Source organism: Mastigoproctus giganteus, chromosome 9 (genome assembly GCF_048544385.1).
Source record: "Mastigoproctus giganteus isolate SK-2022 chromosome 9, ASM4854438v1, whole genome shotgun sequence".
Classification (NCBI taxonomy): domain Eukaryota; kingdom Metazoa; phylum Arthropoda; class Arachnida; order Uropygi; family Thelyphonidae; genus Mastigoproctus; species Mastigoproctus giganteus.
The window spans coordinates 209,944,181-209,956,964 of record NC_143583.1 but is presented as its reverse complement, the minus strand read 5'-3'; the positions used below and the strand labels follow the sequence as shown (position 1 = coordinate 209,956,964).

At 41.6% G+C, this 12,784-nt stretch overlaps 1 protein-coding gene across 1 annotated transcript in view; it reads right to left on the bottom strand.

Moving 5' to 3' along the window:
- Positions 1-298: 298 nt before the first annotated feature.
- Positions 299-12,784, bottom strand: part of LOC150081090 (uncharacterized) — a 56,651-nt gene continuing 44,165 nt past the window's right edge. Inside the window, exon 2 of the mRNA XM_090380913.1 lies at positions 299-843. Coding sequence (XP_090237039.1) covers positions 299-843 — 545 coding nt within the window. The remainder of the gene's footprint in view (positions 844-12,784) is intronic.

Here is a 12,784-nt window from a genome sequence, read left to right as displayed (position 1 = left end):
AAAGATGACAACAAGAGAATCGTTTAGCGGGGAAGAATGCATCTCTTACTCCTTGCCTCTTGTCCTTCGTTGTTAAACAAAATCGAAAATAAACGAGTCCCGTGTGCATGTTCAAAGTGGCCACATCGGCGAACTTCAAACAGTTCCACCACTACGCGGAAATAAGGCCTGGAGAAGTCACCGAAAGGTCACACGAAATTAATGACAGCACAGACGCCCGAAGTTCATAACTAAGGAATATACATTTCCGGCTGTAAGAGTAAACAGGTTGTTGCTCACCTTTGTGCACGGGCGGGGTTTAGGCTTTATCGGTGCACTGAGTACAGGGGGCCGTAGGAGGTGGTGCTCCCCCGACGAACACTGCTGGAACTTGCGCCATGGAACTGTTGGTGGGACCCTTTTCAGCGGGCACAGACGTCCGGCCGAAGCCGTAGGCATCACCGAAGCTGGCTTGTGTCAGTGTCGGCAGAGCGGCGGCCGCCGCCGCTGCGGCAGCGGCAGCTGGCGGAAGAGGAACGCCAGCTTGGTTCATGTAGGCGATGATCCGGCGCATCTCCTCGAGAGCGTTCGCCTGCATCAGGATGTAGTTCTTGGCCAGTAGGAGGGTGGCGATCTTCGAGAGCTTGCGGACCGACGGCGAGTGGGCGTACGGGATGACGGATCGCAGTTCGTCGAGGGCGTCGTTCAAATCGTGCATCCTTCGACGCTCTCGGGCGTTGATGCTCAGTCGAACGGATTTGGCGTGGCGGGATTTCTTCACGCACGTGCTGCCGCTTCCGGAGATGGAGCTCTTATCTTGCCTTTTGTCCCCGGGGTCCTTGTTGTTGGTCAATGGGGTGGAAGCTGCGGAAAGAGAGAAAGAAAGAATTGGAAGCAAAAAGGGATGAATACAGCGAAAGAATTTTATTTTTAGTGTAGTTTGATAAAAGCAGCGATTTCGCTCGTGTAAGACTCATTGATTGACGGGGATCCGACGAAGAAGAATGACGGGTGATAAATGGACGGGTGATAAATCAATGTTTGTGTTCCGTTTCTTCTTCGCCGATGGATGCGATGAAGAAGAAACGCCCACCACAATGAGAGCTCTCGGATTTTAGAAAAATATTTCCTTTGCCGCCCACAGGAGAAACTCAAATAAATCCGCACCCCCACCCCATTCCTAATCTCTCCGATTGCGAGAAAACAGAATTGTCCCACTTGTCATTTCTTAATGATACGACACAGTCATCGCTAAATGCATTACGGATAATCCCCCCCCCCGTGGAGTGGATGAAATAAAACTGTTTATCTGTTCGCTCAGATACGATGCCACACCACGCATTCCAACGAAAGATTCCACGCAGTGTCGAAGCATCATTTCAAGTGTAGCTTGCATTTTGATGTATTTGATTTATGTTTTTGGAAATGACTGTTTCTGCTCTTGAGGTGTTCAGGCCCGAAAAATATATTTAATTTTTTTCTCACTCACGGTCAGCACTTCCTGTTAACTTATGGAGTATTTCTCAGAAGAATTAAGAATATCATTTAATCTTCGAATAACAGTTGCATTATTTTATTATATTGCAGGAATTTGGAATATTTGAAATAAATGCATAATATCATGAAACTACATCACGAAATATATTTCAGAATTTTGAAAAGAGATTATTTCGTATTATTTTAACTGCTGAGAGGCACCACTTACATAACCCTTTTATCAATATTAATAACATCCGTAATCAGCAGAAGTAGTGCCACTGTTTCGGCCACATTGTTTGTGGCGGCGCTGGAACCTTTCTTGTCCCCCCATCTCCAGACTTCATATCTTATGCAGACGACACGAACCTTAAAAATTATTTAACCCCAATTGGACTGGAGCTTAACCCAATCAAAGCTGTCCAAATAATAATTATGGAAAAAATTAAGCAAAATTACATAGATATCCTAATAGGTGGCACACTAATCAAGAAGGTTTCCTCCCACACGGACCATGGCCTTACTTGAGATGAAGGCTTCCCTCTCTTCTGGACGACACTTTGACAGTATGAAGACCAAGCCCTACGCTGGTATGTGGATGATTACGCTGGAACTAGTGAGGATACAAGACCCCATACTGATACGGTACACCCAGAGATGCTCTCAGCCATCCCGCCATTCTCTGCTCTGTAAGCACAGCTTAGCGGATACCATTGGCTCAAATATTGGATCCCGAGTGGCTCTACTGATTTGTCTGTTTTACTGGGCGAAAAACCCCAGTTTCTGAGGTAAAAACCTTGCTATTTACGCCTGAGACCGACTAACTCAGCCACGGAGTGAAAGAAGCCTATTAAAGTTCCTTGCATCATCTACGGGATTCGAACCTTGGCCTTTTCCACACGGTGTGGGGAGGACAATGACGATACCACTGTACTACCAGCGCAGACTAGTGTGTAGTGGATCTGATGCAACATTCACGTATTTCCTGGATGACATTCAACCTTCCACTGGTATCAACGGACTCAATCCGTGCCAACGAAACATTTGCCATACCATGATACCAACTCCAATTCCTTGGGTTGTTTTAACAAGGCAAGCAGGTTACGTTGCATGTTGAGATTCTCGCCACACTCTCTACAGTGCAAAACAAAGTGTATCGTGATTCGTCTGACTACCTCACTTTCTTTCATTGTTCCACTGTGCAATCACGACGTTCTCGGCACCACTGCAAGATGGTTTTTCTTTTTTTTCTCCGAAACAAGTGCCTTCCGAATAGGCAGGCGACTGTCAATACCCAATTTCTTCAATTCCCTGCGCATGGTACGGGTTGAAATAGGGCAGTTCAGGGCTTGGTTGAATTCAGATGTTATTTGCTACACACTGAATGCCCTATTTTTCCGTACAGTCCTTCTCAGAGCATGATGCTGTCACTCTTGAAGTATTGCTTTTAGTCTTTGAGATATGCTTCGTTTCCAATCATTAAAAACATTTGAGATGGATGTTTTTGAGAAACCTGTTATGTCTTTCGTTTCTTGAATCGTGGCTCCTGTTAAACGTGACCTCAAGATAAGAGACCTTTTTCAAAGTCTGATAGATCACGCGTTTTCGCCATTATGACTTAAAATAACTTCAGTCGAGCAGCCTGTGCTGTCTTTATACTCAACGAGGCAACACAGCATCACCGTACGTCACAATTTTCTTACCATTTATTTGCTTTTCTTCTGCCTATGACTATCTTAATACAAAGTGTGTGTGTGTGTCACTTACAACTCCTACCATATGAAAACTTGGAAAACTCATTTGAAAGAACTCTCATTTCTTGCAGATGTATACTAGTGAATTAAAATCGGACACCACAGAAGGTGTAGCATCTTGCTACAGATTCTGTTTGAAATGCAGTAACTACACTGCTCACCTGTACACAGTAAAGTTACCAATAGAAAACTTAAACATGCTATCCTTCCAATCATAATGTCATAAGTCAAAGTGCAATATCTGCTTTACAGAACAGCACAACTTTTATCCATCTTATCTTGAAAAAAATGCATCGAACAGTTACCTTTCGTTGGATTTCAGTTCACTGGAGCAGTCCAGGAAAGGACCATGCAGACCAAGCTGTAAAACAGCCAAAAGACACCGAAATGGCTCAAACTAAAGTTCCTTCTGTGATAGACCCATAATTGGTTCCACCATATATGGGAGATCCAAATGGCAGATAAATAGGAGTGTGCTTATATGAAAGCTGCTAGATGCACATACTGCATATTCCTGTCACGGAAACTCCTAGCACTGCAACTTGTAAAGGACAAGCTACGAATCTGTCTGTTATAAATTTTTTCGAACTCGAACACAAGTACCAACTAAGAAACAATGCAAGGTACAAGATTATCATATTAATCAGCTGCTCTTCACTAATAACCCAAGAACAACAACAACATTCAACTTAACAGAAACGTAATTTGTATTTGTAATATTAAAGATATACTATTTTTTTTAGTTGCATATTTATGCATTTAACGTGTATTTTGCATTTTGTTATGCAGGAAAGACGGCTGCTCGTTGCGTGTAACTTTAAAAATTATCCATTGGCTGCAGTATTCGGCGAGATAGGTCCACAATGTCACTACCGTGCGTGTTTCTCACCAGTGGCCATTTTGGAACTCCTTTCTTTCGAGTTGTGCTTTTACAATGCGGTGGCAGAAAGTGAACTTTGGCTTTGAACTTATCTCATCTCAGCTAGCCTATGCTAAAGGTAAGTTATTCATTTTTTTATGTATGTACGCCTTTTTATTTGATGGGGACCTGGAGTATTTCAGCGATATTTGCACAACATTGAGCGGAAAAACCTATTCAAATGGCATCTGTAAATAAAGAGTATTTATTTGTTAATCCTGAGACTTTCCGGGTGGGATACTGTCCACCCGATTAACTTTCTTATAAGTAAACCACGTTTATAGAAATATTAGATCGCCATTAACTCCAGGGGTGTGATGTCATAGTTCGTGTCTACATTTTTCAGCCGTGCTTCCCAATAAACATTGGTAAGGATATCGTTTTTAGCTTTCTAGGTTCTGTTCTTACCATTATTTTAATTTCCTTCTTTATTAGAATATTTACAACAGGAAACGTGAACTATTTGGATTTTATGATAAAACAAGTTTCCATTTTCTTCACCCAATCTCCAGTAGATGCAACTGAGCCGTATTGCCTGCTGTTCTTTCTTTGCTTATTAATTTCGAACAAGTGTTTCAAGTAGATTATTGGACCGAATTGGCCCCAGGTGCCAAGCGATTTTGTGATCAAGTGTCTTTGCCAGTGAATTTGCGCTCTCTTGAATAAATAAAATCGTCTTCTTTATTTACAGCGTTACACTAACAATCAATTAAATAAGCTTCAGTAAAGAAATCACTTTACTTGAACAGGAGGAAAAGTAACCTTCTTTCTTTTTTTTCTTTTATTTTTGCATTACTACTAACCCACTACCGCTTGGTCACAAAGGTGGCACTGCTCCTGCCTCCACGTGGCGGGGCCGGTAACCTGGAGGGGAAAAGGTCTCCCTTCCAGGGCGAAATGGAGCAAGAAGTCCGTAAAACCCAGAAAAACACTGGGTGCATAGAAGAAACCTTGACAAGGCAAGAACAAGAGGAGTCTGGTTCTGTCGCAGCAAAACGTCAAAAGACTGACGTAGGCAGAATCCGAACTCCAACATTCTTGATTATTCATTCAACTGAAGAACAACCAGTTGGAAAGCTCTCTCCATTTCTAGTGCAGAAATGCCTAGAAAGCACAATAGGAACTCCAAAGACAGTCCGTCGTCTAAGATCAGGTGACCTACTAGTTGAAGTTGCCACTGCTCGACAGGCTGAGCAACTACAAAAACTGAAAACTTTTGGTGGAACTTCTATCACCGTTTCACCCCACATTTCCCTGAACACGTCAAGAGGTGTCATCACCGAATGGGACCTCATGAACGTGTCGGACGAAGAACTAAAACAAGAATTACACGACCAAGGAATCATTAATGTCAGACGAATTATGACAAAGAAAGATGGCATACTAGTTCCTACACGGAACATAATACTTACTTTTGACAATCCCAAGCCACCAACAGTGATAAAAGCAGGCTACCTTAACTGCCGAGTTAAACCGTACATCCCGAACCCATTACGCTGCTATAAATGCCAGAAATTTGGGCACTCACAGACAGTCTGCAGAGGAGTAGCTGCCTGTGCCACGTGTGGATCCACTGAACACATTAGTACTGACTGCACAGCCACAAGACCAATCTGTCTGAACTGTAAAGAGGCACACCCAGCATATTCCAAAGAGTGTTCCCTTTGGCAGCGTGAAAAAAAGATACAGCGGTACAAAACCGAACATAACGTAACCTACCAAGAGGCCAAAAAATCCCTACCGGTTCCAAATACTAATAAGCCCACTTATGCACAAATAACCACAAAACACATATCAATTTCTACCCAAACGGAAGTATCTATACCACCAAGTAAATCACTAGCTGAATGGGCAAGGTCACTGTTGTCCCCAGTACCAACGCCCCAAACGAAAAACAAACAAAGCAAAGCCATAAATACACCAATCTCAGTACAACCTGATGCCATTCAACAGAATACCACAGTATCTTCTACTCCTGACTCAAACCAAACAGAACACATGGACTCAGAAGACAATTTAAATCACGACGAACAGGTTCTAGAACTGTTCTCCAATGAGGATATGGATACAGGGAAACCTTATTTCCCAAAGAAGGGAAAAGTTAAACTTGACCGAGGCAAATCTTCTGTCCCTCGAAAAGAAGTCGAGGGTTCCACTAAACCCAAATAATGCTTACTTTCTTACAGTGGAACTGCAGAGGCTATCGCAGTAACTTGTCCGACATCCAAGATCTTCTTTCACAATATGACCCTATTGCCTTTTGCTTACAGGAAACCAATCTGACACCAAATATAAATGTTTCCCTTCGGAAATACATAATACATCGTCAAGATCGTGTTGCACAAAATTCGAACAATCCTGCCCATGGAGGAGTAGCACTGATTATCAATGCCCAGATACCCTCAAAGCCACTCCCACTAAAAACAAACCTTGAGGCAGTTGCTGCACGAGTCCATATCAACTTTGATTTAACCATAGTCTCACTATACTTGCCACCTAACCAAAATATAAGCTATGCCGATTTAGAAGACTTAGTAATACAACTTCCCAAACCCTACTGTATCTTAGGAGACCTCAACAGTCACCATCCGCTGTGGGGAAACCACAATCTGGACAAGCGTGGACAAATCATTGAAAAATTACTCGATCAACAGAATCTGATAACTCTCAATAATGGGGCTCACACCTATACACATCTTCCGACAGGATCCACATCAGCTATTGATGTCTCTCTGTGCACAGCAACCATATATCCTCTATTTGGATGGACTATTCACAGCAATCCACTGGGCAGTGATCATTATCCTGTGATATGTCGCATTAACACAAGCATTCCCCACCTCTCTTATCGGATCCCCAAATGGAACTTCTCAAAAGCTGAATGGGATGTGTACAAGCAGCTAGCAATACTAGAAGAAAACCAGATTCAACAAAAATCCATAAACCTGGCAGTAGAATACATATCTAATCAAATACTGCAGGCAGCAGACAAAGCAATTCCAAAACAATCCACAAAAATATCGGCCAAATCAAAAGTGTGGTGGAATGATGAATGTAATGCAACTAAAAAACAGAAGAACAAAGCATGGAACATCTTCAGGAAGTTCCCCACAACAGAAAACCTCATCCGCTTTAAACAGGCAAGAGCAAGGGCAAAACGAGTCAGGCAGACTAGTAGAAGGGAAGCATGGAGACGCTTCGCATCCACAATCACAAGCACGACAAAAACTCAAACAATATGGGCAAAAATACAGCGAATGTACGCAAAATACCCACGTGTCAACTGTCCCATGCTCACTGTCAATGGCCACGATATCACAAAACCTGAGGATATCGCAAACACCCTGGGTAAAACTTTCATGAATATATCAGCCGCAACATCATACTCGCAATATTTTCAGGCACACAAAGCACAAGCTGAAAAAAAACGTATCAATTTTGAATCAGCATCAATTTCTGCGTACAATCTCCCCTTCACAATGTCAGAGTTGCATCATGCTCTATCGTCTACTAAACTCAGTGCAGCAGGGCCAGATGGAATCCACTACATCATGATAGCAAAACTCAGCGAACCGGCTCTCAAGACTCTGTTACTCCTCTATAACAGAATATTCAAAGAAAACACGTTCCCCGACAAATGGCACCACGCGTACATTCTGGCTTTTCCAAAACCAGGCAAAGACCCTACAAATCCGCAAAATTATCGACCTATTGCACTCACTAGCTGTATGAGCAAGGTCATGGAAAAAATGGTTAACGCCCGCCTAACCTGGTTTCTAGCTGAAAATGATCTCCTAAATCCTGTGCAATGCGGTTTCCGGGAAGGCAGATCCACTCTTGACCTTTTGATCAAGACAGAAATAAACATCCGGGATGCCTTCGTCCGAAAAGAACATCTTGCAATGGTCTTCTTTGACATCGAAAAAGCATTTGACACTTCTTGGAGATATGGTATTATGCGAACCCTATACGATCTGGGATTTCGCGGACACCTACCACAGTTTATCAGAAACTTCCTGCATTGCCGCTCTTTTCAAGTTAGAGTTCACAACCAGTTATCTTCAAAATTCATCCAGGAAGAAGGAGTACCACAAGGGTCAGTGCTAAGTGCTACTCTCTTTAGTATAATAATGAATTCAATAACACACGACCTACCACAAACGATATCCACTACCCTGTACGCTGATGACTTCAGTATCGCCTGCCATTCGCCTAACATGCGAATGATAGAAAGGCAGTTGCAATGTGCTATCAATAAAATAGCCAAATGGTCCCAAAACAATGGTTTTCGTCTCTCACACCAAAAAACAGTTGGGATACATTTCTGTAGAAAGCGTAACCTACACCAACATCCGGAACTTAGACTAGAAAATCAGGTCATACCAGTGGTCCCTAGTGTTCGCTTTCTGGGTGTGATATTCGACCAAAAACTCACTTTCCTTGATCATATAAAAACGCTCCGGACTAACTGTCTTAAAAAGCTTAACATTCTAAGAGTTCTATCGGGCACAACGTGGGGAGCTGACCGTTACACGCTGCTAAATCTCTACCGTGCACTAATTCGGTCACGTCTGGATTATGGTTCTGTCGTATATAGCTCTGCTAGACCAAGCGCTTTACGTTGGCTTGATCCTGTACACCACAGCGCCCTTCGTCTTGCACTGGGGGCGTACCGTACATCACCGGTACAGAGCCTATATACCGAAGCGCATGAAACACCCTTACAGCTACGGAGACAAATGCTTTTATTAAATTATGCTGCAAAACTCAAAGGGCATCCAAACCACCCTACTTGGAATGGTGTTTTTTATCCTAAATGGGAAAACCTTTATAGAGCTTACCCATCAATAAACCCACCAACTGGGATACGTCTTCGCTCACTACAAGTTGACTGGCAAATTGACCTGAGTAAGATACAGCCTACTACCTCTCATGCAGTCCCACCATGGATGTATCATATACCGCCGTGTGACTTTTCATTCACAGCCTGGGGAAAACACACCATGTCCCAACAGAACGTGCTACAAATACATGCCGCACTGAGAACCCAGCACGGCCAGTACACACCGATCTACACAGATGGATCTAAAACTGAAAAGCATGTCGGTGCAGCAGCAGTATTTCCTAACATCACTTTGTCCAAAAAACTCCCCACCGAATGTAGCAGCTATACTGCAGAACTCTGTGCTATCCACATAGCCTTAAACTACATACTCTCAAGAACAAGACTCCACAGCGTTATTTATACCGACTCCATTAGTGCTATCCAAGCTATACAACACAATACAAAAAATGATAACCCCTTACTTAGACAGATCTGGAATACTCTGACCAAGTTAAACCAGAAGAAACAACAGGTTCTGTTATGTTGGATCCCTGGTCACGCTGGCATTTCCGGAAACGAACAGGCCGACCTAGCTGCCAAAACTGCTACCGATCCTATAGACCAATCCTTCACTACACCTATATCTGACTATAAATACATTATAAATAAGCGATGCCTTGAACTATGGCAACATATCTGGCAGAATCAAGCCAACAATAAGCTACTTGGCATAAAAAAATATCTAAAACCATGGAGATCTAGTATCCGTGAGAACCGACATGAAGAAGTCGTATTAGCCCGATTAAGGATAGGCCACACACACCTGACACATCTTTATTTGCTGGCAGCCACTGACCCACCACTGTGTACAAACTGCAACACTCAGCTCACTGTCCACCATCTACTTATTGATTGTCCCAAGTACAGTATTCAACGACAGGCTCTGTTTATTTCATTTCCCACGACGAACACCTCTCTCAGCATTTCTGATCTACTAGGAGACACACCACAGGTGTCCAAAATTTTTGATTTCCTCAAACATATAAAACTATACAACACAATATAAATATAAATTTGAACAGCATCTATACGGACGCAATTCAAGATTTAACATCACCATAGTTAGGCGCATTATGGCCTTTGCTGTCCTTGCGCCGTAAAGCCCCCAAACAACAACAACAACATATTGGACCGAATTAAATTTTGGAGTTTTTCATATTTAAGAAAAAATAGTTTGCTTTTGTGTTTTCATGGACTTGGTTAAAAATTTGTAATATTAGGAAGCCCGATTCCAGAACACAAATATATGGGAGAGACCTAACTGAGGTCTGTGAAATCCTGAAGTGAATCAGCGAAATGGGCGTTGGAGGAATATTTCCAGCGATAGGAGAGACGAGAACCGCGGGAGGGGGGGACATAAATATGAAATCTTAGGGAATAAGGGATTGCTAGGTCTCATGGTTGGATCATTCGAGAAAATTATCTGCCAAGGTAGTTCAGGCAGAGAGTATAGTAAAGGTGGAAACAGAATTGGTTAGTCATGTTTTCGCGGATAAGTATAAATGATTTTTTTGGCAGATGCAGAATAAGTACGCCCCCTTGCATCATTTAACCATTCTGTTGCTGACACTAAATGATTAATACTAATACTAAATGAGTTCAATATTTGTTTAAATTTTATTTAGGATTCGGAACTAGTTGTAAGGCTGAACCCAAAAATGAGTTTTGATTCCTTAAATATTATAACTCTACTTCGTTTCTATCTTTTAATTAAGCATCCATTGAATGTATGAATTACTTTTCTGAGTTTTTCACATCATAGCTCACTGCGAGAGTTAACTCCAAATCTGCGTATTTTGTTAAAAAACTTTGTAGCAGACAAAAATTAAATCTGGATTGAAATTTTTAGTGTCCGAAGACAAATAATAATGGCACAGGGCTTACATCAAGATGAAAGAGGAGGAAAAAAAAATGTTGGCTCGTTCTAGCTGCAAAATAGCCTGGGAAATATTTCGAGGGAACCACAGGGCACGACTGGGAAAACTGCGAGTTAAACTGAAAATGCCTAAAGTAATAAATAGAAAAAAAGGGGCCCCAGAAGAATTGGAAAAATACAGAAACGCAATTTTTTATTAGTAGTAGAAATAAAAAAAAATTAGTAATGTATAGTATACATATAAAGTATATAAGCGTTTAACTTAATTCCTAGGGTCTATACACGAGGCTTAACATGCTTTGAGATAATAGGAACGATTTGTTGGTAGAAAGCTCGATGCACAAGTGGTAGACACAGTGGAGTTGATACAATGGAGGTACAGATCGACTTCAGAATTGTGTGAATGAAAGCTGTTTTATCTTTCTAATTTCTTTATCGAATTCTTTAAGATATAATCCAGCAAGTTCGAGAAATTTGGCCGCACAACTTGCCAATCTGCCAGTGAATTCGTAAAGATTTAATACATGAGTCATTATTATTTTTTTAAAGTACTGACGTGTTCTTCCAGGACCTTGTGGTAAAGTGTTTCATCATGGGGATGGGAAATGATCAAACATTCCATCAATTCATATAGTGTGCGCTTAAGTTCCAAAATTTAATGGAAATTTATGTTGTAAATATTTGTTAGTTTATAGTAATTTTGCGCTAAGGGACTGTACCATTCGATCAGTAATGGAATCATTACGGCAGCGTTTCATAAACTGGATTCGACCCAAGATCAATTGAAACGCGTGTAAAGCTGTACTGCCGCTGTGACCACATGACTTCGTAAGACGTATTACAAGTGAATTAGTCATGCATGAGATTTGTTGTCCACTGAGGTGTAACTAATGTATCATCCTTAAACAAGTATTCAAATAACGTGCACAGTTTCTGGTGACTCACGGTAATTGAACTCAGAATCCCTAGGTTTATTCCCGTGGATATTGCAAACATCCTCGCGGAATCTTTTGCTCACCATTCTGCCTCAACCGCATATCATCCAACTTTCCTAAAAGCCAAATCAATAGCTGAAAAATATAAAATATATTTCGGAACGAAGTCAGCCCTCGCTTACAAAGAACCACTAACTATGTATGAATTAGAAAAGTCTTTAAAAATCAGCCAATAGTGCACCTGGTCCAGACGGCATATATTACCTGATGTTAAAGAATCTATATGAGATAACTCTTTACTCTCTCCTAAAACTTTTCAACCGAATATTTATCGCAAATTACCTTCCCCTATCCTGGCGACATTCTGTAGTTCTACCCATTCCAAAACCAGAAAAATACCAATCAAACTCGCATAATTATAGACCAATTTCACTTGCTAGCTGCGTAGGTAAGACTCTGGAAAAAATGGTATCTGGAAACTCAAACTACTATTAACAACGATCAGTTTGGATTTCGTAAAAACAGATCTACCCTATGATAAAACTGAGGAAAATGTGCGAAATGCATTCATAAAGAATGAACATTTGGCAATGGTGAGCTTAGATATAGAGAAATCTTTTGAAACCACGTGTCGTCATTGCATCCTTCGTGACCTACATGCCCTAGAACTAAGAAGACATTTACCGTCATTAATTCAGAGCTTTCTTGAATATCGAACCTTCCAGGTCCTTTATCGAAGTGCACTCTTCAAAATCTCCATACAGGAGGAAGGAGTCCCACAAGGGCCAGTCCTCATTGCCACTCTCTTCGCGGTTGGAATACACACTTTAACAACAACCATCACGAATTCAGTAGAAACTTATCTTTATGCCGATGACCTCACTATATCCAGTCAGTCACAAAATATATACTCCATTGAAAGGATTGAAAAGCATTTGACACCACCTGGCGCTATGACAT